Below are 19,015 nucleotides of genomic sequence, written 5' to 3' on the forward strand. Positions count from 1 at the left end.
AGTCTAGTCTGACCGCTGCATCATTAAGACCATCTTTATTAATACCAAGATTATTACGTTTTTCCAAGTGTGTTCCCAGAATTTTTGGGAAAATGGTTTACACGAAATGTAGTGCTGAATAATTAGCACATCTAAACCACTTTGAAGGTGTAAAAACTAGTGAAATAGTCAAAACTGTAGAAGAAAAGTCTCTGCACACCATAATGCGGAGTAACATTTTTATTTGACAAGCTTGCTTTACAAATATCAATCTCAGTCTTCATCAGAGCATCACAGGGATGCCATTTGCCAATCACACAAAAAATGCAAAACTATTATACACAATTACTGTGAAATAACAAGAATATTTACAAAATGTACATTTTCCACTGTCTAATATTGATGAAATAAGTAACCTACTACATTCGGCAAGGTGTCTCAAACTACAGCATTGACATCTGCTTACAAATCAGGTGAAATGCAGTCAATTTCTCCCCACTAAGAAAAAAGCTAACATAAAAAAAAAAATTCTGACACACGTTGTGTTCTAAATGTGACTCAAACTCACAGCACAGGATGGAGTTTGTGTGAAATGGCATTTACCAGGAGTTTACGATTAAAAAAAGCAACTAGCGTTTTTTTAACGCTAATTAAGGCCTTCATTTTACATTAAGGAATTAAAGGCTCCGTGGACATGTATCCAACGTCGAAGAATTCTTGATACCGTTGACTGATGAATCCTGAAGAGCTGACCTAAGAATTCCTCGGACAGTTTGAGGTGCAGCTTCATCAGAGTAAGAAGAAGTTCCTGAGTAGGCTTGAGCGACTGTTTTGCACTAATAGGAACAACTGATGACACAGAACTGAACAATAGCATGAAAGTCTGTAAATTGGGTAGTCCTGTGAAAATTTTCATTTTGCTGTCATCAAAATGTGACGGATCAAGAGAATGAAGTTTTAAGTCACTTTCTAATCCGTAAACTTTTTCTCTCAGTAATTGGCATTCAGTGTTTAAAGATTTGATCTGTTCATGTAAAGAGGAGATGTCCCTGTGTGTTTCATCCGTCTGAACCTCAATGCCTTGGACTTCAACCGCCTGGACCTCAGTGCCTTGGACTTCAACCGTCTGGACCTCAGTGCCTTGGACTTTAACCGTCTGGACCTCAGTGTCTTGGATTTCAACCGTCTGTAGCTCTTTCTTTAAAGCAGAACTTTGATGCAGGTTCATAAGAGCTGTTGCAGCTAGCTCTTTACTTGTGTTGGCACTGACAAATCTTTTTACAGAAACTTCTCGAAATCGTTGATATCGTTCCAGGTTGCTGACAGCCCGAATACGATCGGCGATGGGTGTGAAACTGAATAAACTTGGCACATAGTCAGGGTGTAGAGGATCATCACTCTTTTTTCCTGAAAGAAACAAAAAATGCTTTACTAGTAACAACATTTGGACTAAATTTCTCACTAGGTGACTAAATAATCTCTATTGTTAGCCACTGGCTAATAAATGGTTAGATTTTATTCGCCATACTGTAAAAAAAAATTATTGCTGCCTTAAATTTTTTAAGTAAAATCAACTTGGATGTTTAAGTTGAAATGACATAAATATCCAAGTTGATTGTACTTAATTTAAGGCAGCAAATTTTTTTTAGAGTGTGGCGAATACAATCTAACCATTTATTGAAAATTATATAATCAATTAAGTTATGACATGTTTTTGCATTGCTTATCTTATTTTGATGAGCCTAAGCAATGCAAAAACATGTCATAACTTATTGATCATATGCTTTTTTACAGTGCAGTGTTTGAGTTACAGGCAACGACTAAGTTTAGCACATATTTTCACTCACCTAAATTTGACCACACTGAGCTTTTGTGACTTTCACTGTCTGTGTCTTTCCAGCAAGCGCACTACCTACATTAATATCAACAGATGCGCTGAGTATTTGACGCATAAACTCTAGTGTGTAGACATCCGACTCACCGTCGCTTGTCTGAGAGTGTGCTCTGTGTTTCTCTCACACATGCAAAGAGAGAGAATTGACATGTTACATGTAAATAATATGATTATTTTTTTTATTGAGACTAATCAGAAGCCACTGGTGGTGTTCTGAAATATTTCATATAATAGTTTAAAATAGTTTCCTGTTTTGTGTTAAAGTGAAAATATTAGTGAGTGCTCTCTGGAGCACAGAAACTTTCAAAAAGGTAATTACACCAGCGTCGAACAAAGTTAAGAATATATAATTGTTTATCTATGCACATAATTGTATAGATTATGTTATGTTTATTTAAATTTTCATAACCTGTATCGTTAGGATATGCTAAAGGTAAATGGGCCAACAGCTGTTATACAAACTTATAAAAAACATTTAATAGTGAAATTACAGCAGGGTTACTTATTTTAACTTACCAACACACATTTGATAGTTTCATCAGAAATTTTCTAACCATAGTGACTCCTATCCACTAAATATCTCGTTTTGGAGAAAAAAGATTGGGAATGTTTATTCACAATTTATGCGTGTGAAAAACTTCGCTTTGTGATTAAAAGCTTTTAATCTTTTGGAATAGATTAAATGAGCAAGAAATTAAGGACTGGCAAAAATTAATAAACAAAATGAATTTACTCATTTCATAAAATTAAAATAGAATTGAAAGGAAAACCAAATTAACCGTTGCTTCTCTTATAAAGCAACATTTACATCGTATTAATTTCAAAATAAAGCTCACTACAAAATTAATATTTAATAGTAAACACGTTGTGGAGATGTTATTGGAGAGAATGTCAGTTCATAAAGGGAAAACCCCAAACAGTTTTTACACTAGCAAACATTGACTTCAAATGAACAAACTGACATCAATGGGTTTGAATAGGTGTTAAAGATAGAGGCCAAACCGTCGGGAACTCCTGGAAGGTGTGATCCCAAAATTCACCATACCTGACACAAAATGGCAACTGCAAATCCACGTTTCGCTGCCTGGATTCCAGTTGTTTCTGCAAAGCGCAGCGATCCATTTGGTTCTCTTTTCTTTTGCTTTCGGCAGTCTGTAAAAAGATAGATTCGATGTCTTGTTGAATCTGTTTTTACAGTCAATCGCAGAACAGCTCTTTCCCATTTTTGTGGGGGGTTTTCTGCTTTCAAGCTGACAGCACTGCCACTCAGCGGGTTAAGCAACCACAGTGACTTCCGCCTATGACGTCAAGTGCAGCATCGGGTACGGTGGCCGAGAGAACTCAAAGCACTGCAGAAAACGCATACATATAGAGAGGACACCAGCAAGTAGGGCTGTCTACACGACACCGTTTTCATCTAAAAACGGAAGACTTTTTGTGCGTTTTGGCCGTTCATTTACACGATAACAGCGTTTTGGTGGTTTGAAAACGCAAACTTCAATAGTGCAAGTTTTTGGAAACGACACCTGTATCATCTCCGTGTAAAGTACAAAATCGAATTATGTGAAAACGGTGACGTCACATGAAGGGGGGGGGGGGGGGTCATTAACATTCTATGACTGCACTGTAGTGAAATAATGCGTGCATTAGAGCTTAGATTCTCTACGGGTCGGGCCGATATTTACCGCCACTATGCTCGGGCCGGCCGGGCCCTTGATCAAGCATTTGTGTTAAAAAATGCAATAGTTGCGTGTCATGCGCAGCGTCTCCTCCATGCACCGGCCCGAGATAATAAGCTTTAAAATTATTTATTTTGTTTAAAAAATATTTTATATTCTAAAACCTTGTTGAATTAGGCTATTTTAGAGTAGTAGGCCTCCTAGGCCATCCAAAGTTCATTCTTGTTTATTTTCTGTGTTCATCATTGTTCATGTTTTTTTTTAATTATGTTTCTTCATTTGGATCCATTTGAGATCCATTCCATTCTGAATAAACAAACAACTTTACATGCTTCCTCCTTGTTGCATTATTCATTAAGATTATAATTAATAAATGCACGCACATATCCGTGAACTTGATAAATGTTGCAGATATGTTTTACTATGCACAAACAAATGCCTTTCAACTTATGTGTGCAAAATTCAGAATTAAATGAATGTGCAGCCATTTGTACAAATAGAGAGTCTGTAGGCCTACTTAGCCATTAAATTAGCGCATTTAGTTTCATATTTGTTAAAATATTATAATGTTATTTTTTTCCATCTATGTTGATTATGAAAAGTGAACAGCATGAGTAAGATAGGATGCGCAATATATCGGGAGACATGGAGTGGGTCAGACATGATTTTGACCACTTCATTAAGTTTTGCTTTGCCTTTCTTTAAAGTGAATTTCGTTTTGTATAAATTGTATCTTAATTTTTTAGCAATTTTTCATCAACCAATTGCCTGGATTTAAAGGAGAACTCCGGTCAATTTTAACATTGAGCTCATTTTTTTGTAAATTTGGAGTGATTTCCTTCATAGTGATCACGGGTGAATCTGACTGCAGGAGGAAAATACAGGTATGTGCGCTGGCTGAAATAACATCATTTTTATTCATATCTTTCACATCTACTGCAGTCAGATTCACCCGTGATCACTCTGAAGGAATCACTCACATTAGCTGTGCACTTGTAATGACACATCAAGGATGTTAAGAGGCTAAAAGCAGGTTTAAAACTTGCCCCATTGAAGTCAACAGGGTGCAAATTTTAAAAAGAGGATAACACGGTGTAGGCAACACCGATTTTTGTTGTTGTTCTCTGTATTGACAGCACTCCAAATTTACAAAAAAATTAGCTCAATGTTAAAATTGACCGGAGTTTTCCTTTAATAAATAATAAGCAAATATAGCAACAATATAGGCCTAATCATGACATGGAGGCGTCGGTGCACCACAGTCACTTGCACGTGAACTGGAGCGCATCTCATCATAAATTAACCGAAACTCAGTGTATGCCTCACAGACATGAGAAATAAATTGAAGAAAGCTTGAAATGTCTTTAAACGAAGCAATTCAAAACGAAAATAATTATGCTACTCTCTGATTATGTAATCCATGATGTGCATTTCTCTCTATAGGCACGTCCATGGAGATAGCGATCGTCAACTTCATCTTTGCAGCCAACACTGACAAAAAAACACTAGTTTATTAATAAAAATTTACAAATGCACATCTTGCTTGTTGCACGCACACAAATTATGTCGATCGAAATAACGAGATTATTGTGTTGAAATAACATTATTAATATTAATACATATTTAAGAATATTTGTTTGAATGCTGAATATTGTGCTTGTTCAATTTAATAAAAAATAATACTTTAATTGTGACAATTAAAATAATTGAATATGAAATATTATATAGGCTATAATATATCTAGCACCCCCTCTGGCACCGCCCCATAACGGCCCAAGTATTAAAAAAGGTCGGGTTTATATCGGGCTCGGGCTCATAATTACAGTTAATGTGACACAACGAGCACGGGCTCGGGTAGTTGTTTTTGACATATATGTGTGAACGGGGATAACGTGTAGTAACACATAGTTAACGTTGTTAACTGTTTTCAGCACATAGGCCTAGTTGTCGTGTAAACGTACCCTCAGAAAACATCATCAGTTTGACAACACATGTGCTGCAAATACTCACATGCATCTAATGTTTAAAAAAATTGACAAAATAGTCGTCTCCTATGAATATTGGATGTCTTCAGTTCATTATAAGCAAACAATCAATTAATTAACAATTAACCAACAACATTTTGTGTTCATTTAAAAATTGACATCGAAATTACATTTGTGATACAGTATGAAAAAATATAGGCTAATGCATGTAAATTTATACAGGTATAGCGAGGACAATAGAGTAGGCCTACTTTATTATAATAATAAAGACTGGACTGGGTAACTTAAGGTTTGATCAATAAGGGCTTTATATTGTGTTCAGCTGTTGTTGCTGCTGTTTATTAGATTCCCATAAAATAAACTGTGCACACAAAAGACAGAGTCTCGCTGTATTACTCAGGCTGCACTGCAGTGTCTATTCACAGGCGCGATCCCACTACTGATCGGCACGGGGACTTTGGCCTGCTCCGTCTCCGACCTGGGCCGGTTCATCCCTCCTTAGACGACCTAGTGGCCCCGGGCTCCCCCAGGAGCACCATATAGATACCGAAATTAGTGCGGACACCCGATCGACATAGTCCACTGCAGCCCAGAACCCCTGAGCTCAAGCGATACTCCAGCCTCAGTCTCCCAGTATTTTTTAGTATTTTTTTCATAAATATTTGTTTTCAAATGCATGCTTCAACTTGATTCAGCACAACACAGAAACACACAATAGCTGTTTTACCACATTTAAGTTTTCCATAACTTTCATCAAGAGTAGTTGTCTTTCATTATGCAATTAATATAAGAGTATTTATTCATAATGGCCTATATGAAAGCAGACTGTTAGACTATTTGTAAGCAGAAGCTTTTATCTCTTTTGTAGCTTTTTTTTTTTTTTTTTTTTTTTTGTCAGAGATAAGTGTCTTCAAAATAGCATTTTTTTTAAAACAAAACTGATGCCTCATGTTGTTTTAACACAATACACAAAATCACACCGTAACTGTTTAACCACATAGCCAAAGTTTTCAAGACATAACTTTCATCTAGCCTTTGCATAAGATTATTTGTTAATCTGTTCTCGTTTATTTTAACATATTTGATTTTTTTTTAAATCAAACTGATTTATAGTTTAATAAATGAATAATTTGCTAGGCTATATGTATAGATTTTCAGAGTTTGTTTTTCGATTGTTAAATATATATTATTATAGGCTAAATGCAAAATATTGACATCTAATTAATCTTGAAAGCCTATAATTAAAAATAATGAATTGTTGTAATTACATTTATTTGACACTGGGTATAACTGTGGACATAAAAGACTGAGTCTCGCTGTATCGCTCAGGCTGCACTGCAGTGTCTATTCACAGGCGCGATCCCACTACTGATCGGCACGGGGACTTTGACCTGCTCCGTCTCCGACCTGGGCCGGTTCACCCCTCCTTAGACGACCTGGTGATCCCGGGCTCCCCCAGGAGCACCATATCGATACCGAACTTAGTGCGGACACCCGATCGACATAGTCCACTGCAGCCCAGAACCCCTAAGATCAAGCGATCCTCCAGCCTCAGCCTCCCAGTATCTTGGATTACAGGCGCGCGCCACTGCACCCGGCGAGAGCTGAGGGAATCAGCGCTGATACTGAATCTAGTGGCTCACAGCGACATCTAGTGTATGAAAACAGATGATTAGGTTACAATAAGACACTGTTAATTGAAGCTTTTTGAAATCTCATTGAAATGTTCTTTATTAGGGGTTCAAGCACGAAGTGCTGAACACCTATTGTAATTGTACTGATTTTTATTATTATTAGGGGTTCAAGCACGAAGTGCTGAAACCCTATTGTAATTGTGCTGATTTTTATTATTATTATTAGGGGTTCAAGCACGAAGTGCTGAAACCCTATTGTAATTGTACTGATTTTTATTAGGGGTTCAAGCACGAAGTGCTGAAACCCTATTGTAATTGTGCTGATTTTTATTATTATTAGGGGTTCAAGCACGAAGTGCTGAAACCCTATTGTAATTGTGCTGATTTTTAGGGGTTCAAGCACGAAGTGCTGAAACCCTATTGTAATTGTACTGATTTTTATTATTATTATTATTATTATTATTATTATTATTATTATTTTTCTTCTGCCGTAAAACTCATCGTGCAGCCCAAACCGTAAGAGCTGGAGCTTTGAAACTTTGCCAGATGGTAGTACAAAAATCGAGGAGAGGTTCAGAGAATATGACCCCAATTGGCCCATAGGTGGCGCTATAGCAACCAAAAGCGCGAAACTGCTCATAACTCCTAGACCGTATGACGTAGACTCAAGTGTCTTATATCACTGGAAAGCTGGAAACCTGAAGGTCAAAACGTATATCTCCGATTTCATTTCCTGTATGCAAATTGTCCGCCATTTTGAATTTAGTTAAAAACCTACTTTTGCGAACTAGTCCTAGGTTTTTTGTCCAATTGGATCCAAAACAGTGCAGAAATGTTCTCTGGAGTCTGAATATCAATAATTATCGAAAAAAAGTCGAAATTTCGATTCCTGATCGCCGGGGGGTGATAAATAAATGTTGTGGGAGGAGCCTATTTTACTAAAATGGCTATAACTCGAGAATGAAATTAGATATCTTCACCAAACTTGGTGCACATGTGTATGAGTTCAATCTGGGGTCACAGTAAAAAAATCGCGACGATTGATTACTAGGTGGCGCTATAACATGAAAAAAACATGAAAACGGCTATGACCACGTGACCGTTAGTCCGATTGACTTGAAAATTGGTATGCAGTGTCTTGGTCCAAGGTACCATGTATGTCTATGAGGACATTGGCGTATCTCGAAAAACATGGCCGCCATCGACCAATGAAATTTGAGCACCTATTAGACAAGGTTAACGGAGGCCGATCGGAACGAAACTCGATGGGCATGTTCGACTCATGGCCCTAGAGGTCTCTAAGAGTTTTGAAAGAAATCGGCCACTAGTTGGCGCTAACGAGTTTTATGGCTCTGTAATCACGTGGTGTTACACTTATCGTCACAAAATGCATATCATCTGATAGATCTGCTCATGCTGAACAACTTTGCCTCAAGAACTAATGCTGTCAATTAAACCGTTTATTAAATATTCGTAATTATGTTAAAAACCTACTTTTGCAAACTAGTCCTAGGTTTTTCGCCCGATCGAAACCAGACCAGTCTAGGACAATTCTCTGGACACTCTAGATCAATAATTATCAAAAAAAGTTGAACTTTTGCATGTAGATGGCTGTAATAGGGTCATTTAGAAAAGGGGCATGGCAAAAAAACACTAAAAAGCCTATAAATCCTAAATGAAAACTCAGAACTTCACAAAAATTGGTGAGCATATGTGACATAACATCATTAACAAGCATGCCAATTTTTATGGAGATCGGACCATAGGTGGCGCTATAACTGCTAAAAAGCTTTAAAACCATATATTTCCTATGGTATTTCCTGTAAATGGTCTTTTCCATCTATTATGTCAGTAGTTACATGCTTGCTAAATAAAACTTAATCACTTTTGATGCTTTTGTGCTTAAAGGCCTTAACTGCTTGAACCCCGATAAATGCTGCTTGCAGCTTTAATTATTATTATTATTATTATTATTATTCTGCCGTAAAACGCATCGTGCAGCCCAAACCGTAAGGGCTAGAGCTTTGAAACTTTGCCATATGGTAGTACAAAAATCGAGGAGAGGTTATCAAATTATGACCCCGATTGGCCCATAGGTGGCGCTATAGCAACCAAAAGCGCGAAACTGCTCATAACTCCTAGACCGTAAGTCATAGACTCAAGTGTCTTATATCATTGGAAAGCTGGACGCCTGACGAACAAAACGTATATCTCCGATTTTATTTCCGCCATGATAGATTTTCCGCCATTTTGAATTTTGTCGAAAATCTACTTTTGCAAACTAGTCCCTGGTTTTTTGCCCGATCGGAACCAAACCAGTGCAGAATTGTTCTCTGGAGTCTGAATATCAATAATTATCAAAAAAAAGTTGAAATTTCGATTCACGGTCGCTAGGGGGTGCAAAATTAACGTTGTGGGAGGAGCCTATTTTACTAAAATGGCTATAACTCCAGAAGTAAAAGAGGTATTTTAACCAAACCTGGTACACATGTGTAAGACGTCAATATGAGGTCACGGTAAAAAAATCGCGGCGATTGGTCACATGGTGGCGCTATAACATGAAAAAAACATAAAACAGGCTATAACCACCTGACCGTTAGTCCGATTGACTTGAAAATTGGTATGCAGTGTCTTGGTCCAAGGTGCCATGTATGTCTATGAGGACATTGGTGTATCTCAAAAAACATGGCCGCCATCGGCCAATGAAGTTTGAGCACCTATTAGACAAGGTTAACGGAGGCCTATCGGAACGAAACTCGGTGGGCATGTTCGACTCATGGCCCTAGAGGTCTGTAAGAATTTTAAAAGAAATCGGCCACTAGTTGGCGCTAACGAGTTTTATGGCTCTGTAATCACGTGGTGTTACACTTATTGTCACAAAATGCATACCATTTGATAGATCTCCTCTTGTTGAACAACTTTGCCTCAAGAACCATTGCTGTCAATCAAACCGTTCATTAAATATTCGTAATTATGTTAAAAACCTACTTTTGCGAACTAGTCCTAGGTTTTTCGCCCGATCAGAACCAAACGAGTCTAGGACAATTCTATGGACTCTCAAGATCAATAATTATCAAAAAAAAGTTGAACTTTTGCATTTTTCGCATGGGTATATTGGGTCATAAAGAAAATGGGCGTGGCAAAATGCACTCAAAAGCCTATAAATCCTAAACGAAAACTCAGAACTTCACGAAAATTGGTGAGCTTATGTGCCATAACATCATTAACAAGCATGCAAAATTTCATGGAGATCGGACTATAGATGGTGCTATAACTGTTAAAAAGCTTTAAAAAACACATATTTCCTATGGTAAATTGCCTGTATTGGCTGTAAATGGACTTTTCCATCTATTATTTCAGTGGTTAAAAGCTTTCTAAATAAATCTTAATGTCTTAAATGCTTATGTGCCTAAAGGCCTTAAATGCTTGAACCCCGATAAATGCTGCTTGCAGCTTTAATTATTAGGGGTTCAAGCACGAAGTGCTGAAACCCTATTGTAATTGTGCTGATTTTTATTATTATTATTATTATTATTATTCTGCCGTAAAACGCATCGTGCAGCCCAAACCGTAAGGGCTAGAGCTTTGAAACTTTGCCATATGGTAGTACAAAAATCGAGGAGAGGTTATCAAATTATGACCCCGATTGGCCCATAGGTGGCGCTATAGCAACCAAAAGCGCAAAACTGCTCATAACTCCTAGACCGTAAGTCATAGACTCAAGTGTCTTATATCATTGGAAAGCTGGACGCCTGACGAACAAAACGTATATCTCCGATTTTATTTCCGCCATGATAGATTTTCCGCCATTTTGAATTTTGTCGAAAATCTACTTTTGCGAACTAGTCCCTGGTTTTTTGCCCGATCGGAACCAAACCAGTGCAGAATTGTTCTCTGGCGTCTGAATATCAATAATTATCAAAAAAAAGTTGAAATTTCGATTCACGGTCGCTAGGGGGTGCAAAATTAACGTTGTGGGAGGAGCCTATTTTACTAAAATGGCTATAACTCCAGAAGTAAAAGAGGTATTTTAACCAACCTTGGTACACATGTGTAAGAGGTCAATCTGAGGTCACGGTAAAAAAATCGCGGCGATTGGCCACATGGTGGCGCTATAACATGAAAAGAACATAAAACAGGCTATAACCACCTGACCGTTAGTCCGATTGACTTGAAAATTGGTATGCAGTGTCTTGGTCCAAGGTGCCATGTATGTCTATGAGGACATTGGCGTATCTCAAAAAACATGGCCGCCATCGGCCAATGAAATTTTAGCACCGATTAGACAAGGTTAACGGAGGCCGATCGGAACGAAACTCGATGGGCATGTTCGTCTTATGGCCCTAGAGGTCTGTAAGAATTTTGAAACAAATCGGCCACTAGTTGGCGCTAACGAGTTTTATGGCTCTGTAATCACGTGGTGTTACACTCATCCACACAATATGCATATCATTTGATAGATCTGCTCATGCTGAACAACTTTGCCTCAAGAACCATTGCTGTCAATCAAACCGTTCATTAAATATTCACGAATATGTCTAAAACCCTCTTTTGCGAACTAGTCCTAGGTTTTTCACCCGATCGGAACCAGACCAGTCTAGGACAATTCTCTGGACTCTCTAGATCAATAATTATCAAAAAAAAGTTGAACTTTTGCATTTGGATGGCTGTAATAGGGTCATTTATAAAATGGGCGTGGCAAAATACAGTCAAAAGCCTATAAATCATAAATGAAAATGCAGAACTTCACAAAAATTGGTCAGCGTATGTGACATAACATCTTTAACAAGCATGCAAAATTTTATGGAGATCGGACGATAGGTGGCGCTATAACTGTTAAAAAGCTTTAAAACCATATATTTCCTATGGTAAACTGCCTGTATTGGCTGTAAATGGTCTTTTCCATCTCTGATCATATAATTTTCATATCATAATGTTCAAAACTAGTGCAATACAATTATCTGGACTCACTAGATCAATAATTGTCAGAAAAAGTTGAACTACTTCATTTGGATAGCTATAATAGGTTCACTTCATAATGTAGCCTTTACCAAGTGTCCCCGAAAGCCTATATCTCTTTAATGAATTACTCAGACCTTCTTAAAAACAAGTCAGAACATGTGAAATATCACTCTAAACATGCATGAACATTTTCAGACAGATCGGACAAAATTTGCCTCTATAACAGTTAAAAAGGTGAAAATGATATGAATATAATGGCATGTTAAGCCAATAAGTGGTATTTTACTGCCCCCTGCTGTTTAAAATAGGAATTTTGTCATATTGTTCTATAATTTATATTTAGACTTTATAAAATCCCTATTTTAACATTTACAATTACATTTAGTCAAAATCTATCTGTTAAAGTATTAGTACTGACAGTTTGATCACATCATATAGTTCAAATGTCTGTATCTACAACATAATGTGTGTGTGTAGTCTTAGGTTTCTGAATAAATTCTGAATCGTCTGATTAATAGCTTACAAAGACTTTGTGAAATGTTTATTGACCATTCAAATATATTTTCATAATGACATATCCCAATAGCATTGAAAAAACAACAACAACAACATTTGTCTTTGTGTGTGTGTGTGTGTGTGTGTGTGTGTGTGTGTGTGTGTGTGTGTGTGTGTGTGTACGTGTGTGTGTGTGTGTAAGCATGCATTAAGTTAAAATGGTAAAACTGGTTTGCTTTTGTCACAGTTGTGTTCTGTCTGAGTATTGTTGTCTCTTATCACATGTCTTCCTTTGTTCTGTTTTCCCGCCACTCCTTGGTTTCCACGGTAACTGTCATTTAGTGCATCTGTCACACCTGTTTCCTCGTTAGTCTTGTCAGCTGTGTCTTGTTTCCCTGATCAGTTCTCCCATGTATTTAAGCCCTGAGTGTTGCCTTGTTCTTTGTCAGTTCTATGCTGTAATTAGAGTGTGTTGCTGCCTGTTCCGATATCCTGAGTTTAATTCCTATTAAACCTGCATCTTGTATGTTCATCCTTGTCTCCGCGTGCCTTCCTGCAACCATTCCGTGTTTAGCTTTAGTGGAGAAAACTGGTGAAAATAATGAAATTTAAAGTGAAACTGAGCCAATAAGTGGTCTTCTAGTGCCCTCTGCTGGCCATTCTACTTATTAATGAAGTCTTTTCACAGGTGATTTTGCGTCACTCTAGACACTTATAAAATCACTTATATAACAATAACTATTATAACAAAATCATATTTTGTCAGTGTTTATCACTTCATTTGCACTGTATGGTGCAAAATGTGGTGTATCAAGGTAAATCATGCTAGAATCCTGATAAATCATTCTAGAACGTGGTATATTATGGTAAATCATGCTAGAACAGGGTAAATAATGGTAAACCATGGTAAATCATGCTAGAATGTGGTATATCATGGTAAATCATGCTAGAACATGGTAAATCAAGGTAAACTAAGATAAATTCATGGTAAACTATGCTAGAACAGGGTAAATCATGGTAAACCATGGTAAATCATGGTAAACCATGGTAAATCATGATAAACTATGGTAAATCATGCTACAGTGTGGTATATCATGGTAAATCATGCTAGAATATGGTAAATCAAGGTAAACTAAGATAAATTCATGGTCAACTATGCTAGAACAGGGTAAACCATGGTAAATCATGGTAAATCATGCTAAAACATGGTATTTTCCATCTATGATGTCAGTGGTTACCTGCTTGCTAAATAAAACTTGATGTCTTTTGATGTTTTTGTGCTTAAAGGCCTTAAAGGCCTTAACTGCTTGAACCCCGATAAATGCTGCTTGCAGCTTTAATTATTATTATTATTCTGCCGTAAAACGCATCGTGCAGCCCAAACCGTAAGGGCTAGAGCTTTGAAACTTTGCCATATGGTAGTACAAAAATCGAGGAGAGGTTATCAAATTATGACCCCGATTGGCCCATAGGTGGCGCTATAGCAACCAAAAGCGCGAAACTGCTCATAACTCCTAGACCGTAAGTCATAGACTCAAGTGTCTTATATCATTGGAAAGCTGGACGCCTGACGAACAAAACGTATATCTCCGATTTTATTTCCGCCATGATAGATTTTCCGCCATTTTGAATTTTGTCGAAAATCTACTTTTGCGAACTAGTCCCTGGTTTTTTGCCCGATCGGAACCAAACCAGTGCAGAATTGTTCTCTGGAGTCTGAATATCAATAATTATCAAAAAAAAGTTGAAATTTCGATTCACGGTCGCTAGGGGGTGCAAAATTAACGTTGTGGGAGGAGCCTATTTTACTAAAATGGCTATAACTCCAGAAGTAAAAGAGGTATTTTAACCAAACCTGGTACACATGTGTAAGACGTCAATATGAGGTCACGGTAAAAAAATCGCGGCGATTGGTCACATGGTGGCGCTATAACATGAAAAAAACATAAAACAGGCTATAACCACCTGACCGTTAGTCCGATTGACTTGAAAATTGGTATGCAGTGTCTTGGTCCAAGGTGCCATGTATGTCTATGAGGACATTGGTGTATCTCAAAAAACATGGCCGCCATCGGCCAATGAAGTTTGAGCACCTATTAGACAAGGTTAACGGAGGCCTATCGGAACGAAACTCGGTGGGCATGTTCGACTCATGGCCCTAGAGGTCTGTAAGAATTTTAAAAGAAATCGGCCACTAGTTGGCGCTAACGAGTTTTATGGCTCTGTAATCACGTGGTGTTACACTTATTGTCACAAAATGCATACCATTTGATAGATCTCCTCTTGTTGAACAACTTTGCCTCAAGAACCATTGCTGTCAATCAAACCGTTCATTAAATATTCGTAATTATGTTAAAAACCTACTTTTGCGAACTAGTCCTAGGTTTTTCGCCCGATCAGAACCAAACGAGTCTAGGACAATTCTATGGACTCTCAAGATCAATAATTATCAAAAAAAAGTTGAACTTTTGCATTTTTCGCATGGGTATATTGGGTCATAAAGAAAATGGGCGTGGCAAAATGCACTCAAAAGCCTATAAATCCTAAACAAAAACTCAGAACTTCACGAAAATTGGTGAGCTTATGTGCCATAACATCATTAACAAGCATGCAAAATTTCATGGAGATCGGACTATAGATGGTGCTATAACTGTTAAAAAGCTTTAAAAAACACATATTTCCTATGGTAAATTGCCTGTATTGGCTGTAAATGGACTTTTCCATCTATTATTTCAGTGGTTAAAAGCTTTCTAAATAAATCTTAAAGGGTTACTTCAGGATTTAGCATTAAGCTTTGTATTAGTAGAAAACCTGTAGTATTTTCGAATTACCATGCTTTCCCCCCTCATATCCCCCTGAGAGGAGAGATTTATGTATTTTTTGTCTGGAAAAAATCCTCCGATGACGCAAAAATCGTCATTTTGCGTCATCGGAGGATTTTCTGTCCAGAGGCTAAAGACTACAGCCAGTAGATGGCGTTGTTCCGCATGTTTTCAACCCGCCCATACAGGGTGGGATCTCACTCACAGAATGTACACAGTGTCAGCCGTCTTTCTTTGGAAGCTAAGCTAGCATGCTCTTGTTCTGTGGAGAAAGCTGAATAATAGGAGAAAGCTGAGTAAGTAGGGGTTACCATCTTCCTTTTCCCGGACTTGTCCGGCGGGCGAGACTGTTAAAAATGTCCGGGATTCGGCTTTTGCGTTCTGCGGTCGCCATTCATTGTTTACATGCACACCTCTCGTTTCAATCTAACTGAATTAATTCCGATCGGTGAATCTGACTGTAGTGTTTACATGAACGCTAAACAAGTGATCAGTTGATGTGCGTTTTAACATTGCTAAGAAAATTCCGGCTCCTCTGTGAGAGATGCGAGACCCGGCGCGTCTCAGTAATGAAGCCACCGGCCTCGCGCCGTCCTCCCGCGGCCGTCAGCCTCGTCCTGCTCGCCACAGTAAACATGATGAATGGCGATTGTAGAACGCAAAAGCCGAATCCCGGACATTTTGGGTCTCTAAATCCCTGGCAAACTCATCACTTACTTAGGCTAGCCTTGTTGTTTTCAACTGTGCTCTCTAACCGGTTGGCGTGGCCTCCTAAGGCAGCGAAGCAAGTGCATTCTGGGAGTTGTTGTCTTTCATCCACATAAGCCAAAAATACATTTTCTGGCTTTTCTCAGTCTAGAAAGCTCCAAATTCAAAAATTTCTCCACATTTCTTCTATTTAAATGACCTATTTTAAATACACATTCATCTTCCCAGAGGTGAAGTATCCCTTTAATGTCTTAAATGCTTATGTGCCTAAAGGCCTTAAATGCTTGAACCCCGATAAATGCTGCTTGCAGCTTTAATTATTATTAGGGGTTCAAGCACGAAGTGCTGAAACCCTATTGTAATTGTGCTGATTTTTATTATTATTATTATTATTATTATTCTGCCGTAAAACGCATCGTGCAGCCCAAACCGTAAGGGCTAGAGCTTTGAAACTTTGCCATATGGTAGTACAAAAATCGAGGAGAGGTTATCAAATTATGACCCCGATTGGCCCATAGGTGGCGCTATAGCAACCAAAAGCGCGAAACTGCTCATAACTCCTAGACCGTAAGTCATAGACTCAAGTGTCTTATATCATTGGAAAGCTGGACGCCTGACGAACAAAACGTATATCTCCGATTTTATTTCCGCCATGATAGATTTTCCGCCATTTTGAATTTTGTCGAAAATCTACTTTTGCGAACTAGTCCCTGGTTTTTTGCCCGATCGGAACCAAACCAGTGCAGAATTGTTCTCTGGAGTCTGAATATCAATAATTATCAAAAAAAAGTTGAAATTTCGATTCACGGTCGCTAGGGGGTGCAAAATTAACGTTGTGGGAGGAGCCTATTTTACTAAAATGGCTATAACTCCAGAAGTAAAAGAGGTATTTTAACCAAACCTGGTACACATGTGTAAGACGTCAATATGAGGTCACGGTAAAAAAATCGCGGCGATTGGTCACATGGTGGCGCTATAACATGAAAAAAACATAAAACAGGCTATAACCACCTGACCGTTAGTCCGATTGACTTGAAAATTGGTATGCAGTGTCTTGGTCCAAGGTGCCATGTATGTCTATGAGGACATTGGTGTATCTCAAAAAACATGGCCGCCATCGGCCAATGAAGTTTGAGCACCTATTAGACAAGGTTAACGGAGGCCTATCGGAACGAAACTCGGTGGGCATGTTCGACTCATGGCCCTAGAGGTCTGTAAGAATTTTAAAAGAAATCGGCCACTAGTTGGCGCTAACGAGTTTTATGGCTCTGTAATCACGTGGTGTTACACTTATTGTCACAAAATGCATACCATTTGATAGATCTCCTCTTGTTGAACAACTTTGCCTCAAGAACCATTGCTGTCAATCAAACCGTTCATTAAATATTCGTAATTATGTTAAAAACCTACTTTTGCGAACTAGTCCTAGGTTTTTCGCCCGATCAGAACCAAACGAGTCTAGGACAATTCTATGGACTCTCAAGATCAATAATTATCAAAAAAAAGTTGAACTTTTGCATTTTTCGCATGGGTATATTGGGTCATAAAGAAAATGGGCGTGGCAAAATGCACTCAAAAGCCTATAAATCCTAAACAAAAACTCAGAACTTCACGAAAATTGGTGAGCTTATGTGCCATAACATCATTAACAAGCATGCAAAATTTCATGGAGATCGGACTATAGATGGTGCTATAACTGTTAAAAAGCTTTAAAAAACACATATTTCCTATGGTAAATTGCCTGTATTGGCTGTAAATGGACTTTTCCATCTATTATTTCAGTGGTTAAAAGCTTTCTAAATAAATCTTAATGTCTTAAATGCTTATGTGCCTAAAGGCCTTAAATGCTTGAACCCCGATAAATGCTGCTTGCAGCTTTAATTAGGGGTTCAAGCACGAAGTGCTGAAACCCTATTGTAATTGTACTGATTTTTATTATTATTATTATTATTATTATTATTATTATTATTATTTTTCTTCTGCCGTAAAACTCATCGTGCAGCCCAAACCGTAAGAGCTGGAGCTTTGAAACTTTGCCAGATGGTAGTACAAAAATCGAGGAGAGGTTCAGAGAATATGACCCCAATTGGCCCATAGGTGGCGCTATAGCAACCAAAAGCGCGAAACTGCTCATAACTCCTAGACCGTATGACGTAGACTCAAGTGTCTTATATCACTGGAAAGCTGGAAACCTGAAGGTCAAAACGTATATCTCCGATTTCATTTCCTGTATGCAAATTGTCCGCCATTTTGAATTTAGTTAAAAACCTACTTTTGCGAACTAGTCCTAGGTTTTTTGTCCAATTGGATCCAAAATAGTGCAGAAATGTTCTCTGGAGTCTGAATATCAATAATTATCGAAAAAAAGTCGAAATTTCGATTCCTGATCGCCAGGGGGTGATAAATTAATGTTGTGGGAGGAGCCTATTTTACTAAAATGGCTATAACTCGAGAATGAAATTAGATATCTTCACCAAACTTGGTGCACATGTGTATGAGTTCAATCTGGGGTCACAGTAAAAAAATCGCGACGATTGATCACTAGGTGGCGCTATAACATGAAAAACACATGAAAACGGCTATGACCACGTGACCGTTAGTCCGATTGACTTGAAAATTGGTATGCAGTGTCTTGGTCCAAGGTACCATGTATGTCTATGAGGACATTGGCGTATCTCGAAAAACATGGCCGCCATCGACCAATGAAATTTGAGCACCTATTAGACAAGGTTAACGGAGGCCGATTGGAACGAAACTCGATGGGCATGTTCGACTCATGGCCCTAGAGGTCTCTAAGAGTTTTGAAAGAAATCGGCCACTAGTTGGCGCTAACGAGTTTTATGGCTCTGTAATCACG

At 38.1% G+C, this 19,015-nt stretch overlaps 1 protein-coding gene across 1 annotated transcript; it reads right to left on the bottom strand.

Moving 5' to 3' along the window:
* Positions 1–205: 205 nt before the first annotated feature.
* LOC308685356 (uncharacterized protein) lies at positions 206–3,175 on the bottom strand. Its single transcript, XM_081357059.1, has 2 exons — positions 2,919–3,175; positions 206–1,386 (listed from the first exon to the last, which is right to left on the bottom strand). The coding sequence occupies exons 1-2, from the start codon at positions 3,094–3,096 to the stop codon at positions 644–646; spliced, it is 921 nt and encodes a 306-aa protein (XP_081213185.1). The 5' UTR covers positions 3,097–3,175; the 3' UTR covers positions 206–643.
* Positions 3,176–19,015: the final 15,840 nt, after the last annotated feature.

This window comes from Scardinius erythrophthalmus (assembly GCF_964197995.2).
Source record: "Scardinius erythrophthalmus genome assembly, chromosome: 25".
In the NCBI taxonomy this organism is placed as follows: Eukaryota; Metazoa; Chordata; class Actinopteri; order Cypriniformes; family Leuciscidae; genus Scardinius; species Scardinius erythrophthalmus.